The sequence below is a fragment of the Hippocampus comes genome, unplaced genomic scaffold, assembly GCF_001891065.2.
Source record: "Hippocampus comes isolate QL1 unplaced genomic scaffold, H_comes_QL1_v1.1 scaffold17, whole genome shotgun sequence".
In the NCBI taxonomy this organism is placed as follows: Eukaryota; Metazoa; Chordata; class Actinopteri; order Syngnathiformes; family Syngnathidae; genus Hippocampus; species Hippocampus comes.
In genome coordinates this window covers 3,802-10,137 of record NW_017805002.1, presented here as the reverse complement: position 1 = coordinate 10,137, position 6,336 = coordinate 3,802, and the positions used below count along the sequence as shown (strand labels likewise).

The 6,336-nt window shown below is 48.1% G+C and overlaps 1 protein-coding gene across 1 annotated transcript; it reads left to right on the top strand.

Annotated features, from left to right (window-relative positions):
- The first annotated feature begins 6 nt into the window (after positions 1-6).
- On the top strand, positions 7-4,070 carry fbxw10 (F-box and WD repeat domain containing 10). Its single transcript, XM_019856223.1, has 12 exons — positions 7-503; positions 1,050-1,223; positions 1,459-1,589; positions 1,666-1,767; positions 1,878-1,984; positions 2,162-2,365; positions 2,437-2,558; positions 2,810-2,964; positions 3,035-3,177; positions 3,277-3,438; positions 3,516-3,685; positions 3,782-4,070. Exons 1-12 carry the CDS (start codon positions 20-22, stop codon positions 4,000-4,002), a joined length of 2,175 nt encoding a protein of 724 aa, XP_019711782.1. The 5' UTR covers positions 7-19; the 3' UTR covers positions 4,003-4,070.
- Positions 4,071-6,336: the final 2,266 nt, after the last annotated feature.

Below are 6,336 nucleotides of genomic sequence, written 5' to 3'. Positions count from 1 at the left end.
CCCAAACAAGCCAGTCCAAATGTCCAAGTCTCCGAGATCGCCAGCCCGCCAGCCGGCGTGTAAGAATGCGGACGAGCCCTGTGGCATGTGCCCGTCCTGCCTCTTTTGCGGCACTCGAACAAGCCAGCCCTCGCCCTCGCCACTGAATCTGTGGAAGATTTCGGACGGGTCCCGTCGGAGTTTCGTTGTGGGGCTGCTGGTGCGGTGCGGGAGCGTGCCGGTGCTGGAGAACATCCAGAGCTCGCTGCGCCTCACCTCGTGGAACTTGCTCAGCTTCGCACCAACCAAGGGCAAGACTTTGCCGGAGCTTTACGCACGGCTCGACTGCAAGACGCGTCCGTCGCCCTTGATCCGCGAGATCTGGGAATGGTTCGACAGAAGCCCGGAATGGGTCCAGACGCGCTACCTTTGCCTGTTGCTGCTGCAGTGCGACCCGGAGCTGCTGAGTATGGCCAATAATCTCATCGGTGTGGTGGTGACCAGGCTTCAGCGACAGCTGGACGGTAAAAATTTCAAAATTTGACCTCCTTTCATATTATTGGTTCCACTAAAGGATTAGAATCCGGGAGCCTTTTCCGAACTTCGTATCAAGTAGGAAAGAGGAGAAATCGCACCAATTTTGAAAACAGACATATATTTTTCCCTGACAATTGGAGAAATTTTATTGAGCAGATACATGGAATGCTGTGCACAAAATGTTCTAGCATGATGGCAATTGTCATGCTTATACAATTTTTGTCCTGTGTTGACATCATAACTAGTGCTACAAACACCCCAAACTGAATCACTATTAAATGATTCCCCCATGTGTCGTTCATAGAATTCATTTCTTGCAATAAAGAAGAGAAATTGCATTTGGTGCATCGAATGCAGTTCAAAAGATCTTCCGACTTGCATGGCGACAGCTGTCATGCTTGTGTGACACGTTGAGGATAACAACCATACAATTGCTTCCAGTGACGTAAAAAAAAACCAAAAAAAAAACAGCCTCATGTTACCTCACAGAAGACATGTTTATCCAATTATTATATTTCTGATGTGCTTTGCAGTGAAAAATTCCACCAGTAAACAAAGCAACTCAGCCAGCAAAGATGACTCCACAAAGGATGCCATTTTTCCTGTTCTTCCGGTTCCTGCCGGATCCTCAAAGTCTTTGTTAGGATTCAGCAGACCCCGAGACTTCATAGGCGGCCTTCCCACCGAGCTGTCCAAGAGGATTTTGGGTACGTTCACATCCGCAGAAGGCACGCTCACATGTAACGTGTTTTGATTCCATAACACTCCCAAAAGCTCAACCAGAGAGAACAGTGCAAAATTGTATCGTGTTGATTCACTCTTCTTCCGTGACCTTAAATTGGAGGTGTGTGGACGTGAGTGCGAACGGTTTGTCTCCATGTGTGCCCCGCCTCTCATCCAAAGTCAGGTTGAATTATATGTGAATGTTGTGTGTGGAGTCAGGGCTGCTCGACGAGGCGATGCTGAAGCGTTGCATGAAGGTTTGCAAGCACTGGAAGCACCTGGCGGGGGAGACGATGGAGGAGATACGTTTCAGGAAGCTCTACCAGGAGCAGGTGGAAGCCATGATGAAGGTGGGTACGGTGGTGTGGCAGATGATTATGGTTGTTGGCCGTGTTTTTCTGACATGGACGGGGTTTGTTTTTTTAGCGCTATAAAGGCGTTCATATGGTCAGCCCTTCCTACGCCAGGATGGTGGACGTCGCGGTGCCGGCCGAGGACCACGAGAGCGGGGAAGTGAAGTCGTCACATGTAAGGAATTGAAAAACAATAGAATAACATTAAATTAAGGTTTGAGTTTGTTGTACACATGGGCAGAAATCGAGAACCTACGGCATGAATATGTGGTTGTGTTTTTGCAGATGTGGCCCTTTGAAGCGGCCTATGCTAACATCAAAACCAGATCAGTGCGAATGGAGGAGCGCAACATTTACTGCGGCGCGTATTTTACGTCTGTGCTGATTGACAGGTGAGCGTCTTCCATCAGGACTGGGATTTTTTTTGATTCATCAGAGATGGGTCAGGTCATTAGAAGAGAGATAGGATTAATAATAATACTGTGGTCCATATTTTGCCCACCCCTGTTGTAACAGAACAATCAGGCTTTTAGTTTGACCATGTCATGGTGGTACGTTGACTTTTTCAGTGAAGACCCCCACCGCGTGGTGGATTACAAGGGCGGGCCCATGCTGAGCTCAGCGTCCAAGGACCGCGCTGTGCGTTTACTGTACGTGGGGACCGCAACCAAGCAGGTGGGGCTGATGAAGGGCCACGTGGGCAGCATCCGTGTCGTCCTGCTTTGCCCCGAGCGTCACCTGGTCATCACGGCGAGCTGCGACACCAGCATCAGGTGAGTGGCAGTACGTCCGCTCATTGGCTACCGCGGCCATTTTGAGTCAGATCTCATCCGCCGTATTGTAGGTGTTGGAGCGTGAGGACGGACCAGTGTGTGTTGGTGTTATATGGTCATTCCAGCATGATTAACTGCCTTGACATCCACGCTGATAGACTGGTGTCAGGTGCCAAAGATTGCACCGCCAAAGGTAAATAGAACCATTCTAAAATGGTGCAGGTCGTATTTGAAGGAAAATAGTTCCATTGTGATGATTGCAAGTTTCGAATCTGAACGAATGGCCATGGTGTGGGTTCCCTCAAGGGTCGATCCTTGGACCCCTTTTATTCAGCCTGTTACCCTTGGGTCAAATGGAGCGGCATGCTAATGCTGCTCCATTAGCATGCTGTAACTGGACAAATTGCTGTGTCCTAATCTTTGTGCACATGCTCACTCTGCCAGTGTGGAGTCTGCAGACCGAGAAGCACCTGGAGGACTTTAACTTCAAGCACCGCAGTTCAGTGCGCTGCGTGAAGATCAACGCCACCGCCGTGTTCAGTAGCTGTGACCGTGGAGTCGTCAAGCTGTGGGATGCCGAGAACGCTTCGCTGCTCAGGGTGAGAGTCTCCTTCACCGCTTGCCCGTCCCCGCTCTCAGAGCTGCGTGCTAATTTGTGCCGCACATTAGGTGATCGACGCCCACAACAGCGCCGTGCGATGCATGTTTGTAGACGAGTGGCACCTCCTGTCCGCCGACACCAACGGTCAGGTGATGGCATGGAGCAGCAGATGTGAAACCAAAGGATGCCTCATGACCGTCAGTCATCCAAAGTAAGTTGACAAGGCAGAAAGCCTGCGTGTCAGACAAGGCAGAAAGCCTGCGCGCTGAATGGATGCCGCTGCTGTGACGATGATCGTGGATTTCTACAGGGAGGTCAAGTCTCTGACACTGGCTTACCTTCGAGTGGTCACGGGATGCGTGGACGGAAAGATCCGCATCTTCAACTTCCTGACGGGAGACTGCCTGAGGACCATTGTGGTGGAGGCCGAGACAACCGGTCGCATGCTGTCGCTGCACTTCTGCGAGAACAAGTTAGCCTCACGCGCCGGTCGCGTACGTGTGCGCATTTGACTTTTAAAAAGTCTCCCATCTGCTTCGTCCTCTCCAGCATTTTAGTCAATGCCACTTCCTGTGTGAAGCTCTACCAATTTGCTAAAGTCTTCTGGGATTACGACGAGCCGGCTTACGAGGAGAGTCCCGATTTGGACGCCTCGCCACCGCCGAAACTGGACCTTCCCTCCACCTCTGCCAGGGCAAATCACATGACTACGGAACAAGGTGAACAACGGTTCACATAAACCATTGTCTGGGTGTGATGTGATGTTGAGTTGCTTTTTGTGCAATCTCTCCTAACTTACTGTGTTTTGTCCGCAGTCACAGAGCACTGGAGAAGCCTGCTTCAGCCTTTGACTGCCGATGCCAGCCAGCAAACACGGCCCGCGGAGCAGCCCAGCAGCCACCGCTCGGACAGCAGCCCGCTATACTGCCACCGCCGACGGCCCTTGACATCTGCTCAGCAGCCTGTCAATCAAAGTTTGACAAACAGACTTCCCCATCTGGAGCGAGATCGCGCGACTGGCCGGAATACAATGTGAAGGTTTGTTATGTAGTTTAAAGTGGACATACTGTGTCATTGGAGAATGCCCCCCCCTTTTTTTTTTTTTTAAGTTGAGTGAATTAGTAGTTATCTGCCGAGTTCTGAAAATGAAGCCCAATGAAGCTTCGCATTTTGAATTCTGATTCCTCAAGAAAAGATAATGTGATGAAGTGCCATTAAAAACACCACTCTGTGTAATCAGATAATTTCACAGCCTAATGGTGCATAATAGCCTCGCCTCGGATCACAACTCAAAGGACAGAACGTGCGGCTCTTTTGGGACGCGAGAGCTCTTGTCAGTCCAAACATGCATCGTTGCTGTTTAAATATTACTCTTTGCCTGGAAGAAAATCAAAGGTCAGTCAATGGATGATTTTTGGGCATTTCCTCAAAACAGTCGGGGCTTGAATATTAATGGAATATCGAATTTTTTTTTTTACTTGAGTCTCAATATTCACGCGCATAAGCAATAATCTGCAGTAGTTCTTCAAATCACCACTAGAGGTCATTGTTGTATCATTGAATACTAGACAGTCGATGCTGATTATTTTATTCACCCCACCCATTCACCCCCAATTAAAAAAAAAAAGACAATTTTGTCTTCCATTCCATTCCTTCCATTCAAGCAAAATTTCTGAAATATCTATTCTTATTTTCCTGGGTAGTTGAGACAGAAGGACTGGAATTCCAAGTCATTTATAATCATTTGTCCCGGCCACCGAGCACCTGCCGTCTGACCCGGAAAGTTCTCAGTCGTTCCTCACAAGTCATTCCTGAAAGCATCTTTTGAAGATCTCTTCATCCTCTGGTGGATGATGAAGTGAAGTCATCATCAGAGGGATGGGGCGACCTCTTACCCCACCCCCACCGCAACCCTGCCCTCTTGGCCCACTTCCTCCGGGGCGTCATTAGGCTTGAGGATCAGGGGTGGAAGGCCCCCACAACCTCTTTTGACAGCCTCGCAACAGCTGGGAACAACAAAAGAACGAGGTATAAGGACTCTTGTCTGTGGATAAGAAGTGCAAAATCCCAGGAAGAAGGCTCGGGTTTTATGTATGCATGAGGCGAAGGTTTGACAGAATTGACAGGTAAGGTCTTAAGGGTCAGAGGATCAAGAAGGAATCTTTTGCGTACCCCTTTGGCGGATTCCCGTCTCCAGAAGCGTCACTCATTTGCATCACAGTTCGTTTGTCAAATTAAATTTTTCCCCCCAGTTTTTGGTCACGCCGTATCGGCAAGCTTCATTCATTCAGCACACATTTGAAGGTGGCATTCATCAGGGTCAGTGGAGCCCAAAGGATCTCGGGATAGTGGAGCCTGCGAGTGATAGTGATGCATTTGCAAATAAATGGGTGAGGGAGGCCATATTTGCAGGCTGTATTTGAGGGCCCGTATTTGCAGGTTGCATTTGAAGGCTTATTTTGTAGGCGACATTTGAAGGCCACATCGAAAGGCTACATTTCTACGTTGTATTTGCATGAATGCTGTGCTTGTAGGTCACATTGGAAGGTTGGCTTCATTAAAAAGCCACTTTTGTAGGTTGTATTGGAAGGCAACATCGATTTCCCATATTTGAAGACTGTCTTTGAGATAGGAAATACCATTGCAGTGATGCAAATTGGAATTGAAGGCTGGATTTGTAAGCTGCAAGTAAAGGCTCCATTTGAAAGAGGCATTTGTTGACGGCTGCATTCCTAGGCCACATGCAAAGGCTCAATTTGAAGGCCACAGTATTTTACGCTTGGATTTGACGGCAGAATTTATTGTAAACTTCAGAAGAAGGCCACATTTGCGAAAATTGGGAGAGAGTAGCATTTGAAGGTCACAGCATTTGAAGCCTGCAGTTGAAGGCATTTGTTCGAGGCTTCATACAAAAGTGGCATTTGTTCATCACACTTGAGGGCAGCATTTGAAGGACAGATCGGATCACAGTGATGCTTCTTGCAAAAAATGGGAAAACAACTCTAGGATTTGTTGGCTGCATTAATAGGCTACATTTGAAGACTGCAATTATAGATTATAGACAATTGAAATCTTCCTTGGAATGAGGCATTTGAAGGCCATTTGATTTTGATTGCATTTGAAGGCCGCTTTGGAAAGCAGCAGAAGACACATTGGAAGGCTGAATTTATAGCCTGCATAAAAATGCCACATTGGAGGACCGTAGCAATGAAATTTGTATGTGTCACATTGGAAAGCAAAGCACGACACTCAACATTGGAAACTGGGACATGTCAAACTGCAGTCTTGATTATTCCGCAATAACAAGTGTACTTTTTATATTGTCCACTAGAGGTCGAGCTTTAGCTACAGATTGACCTGCACAGGCCTG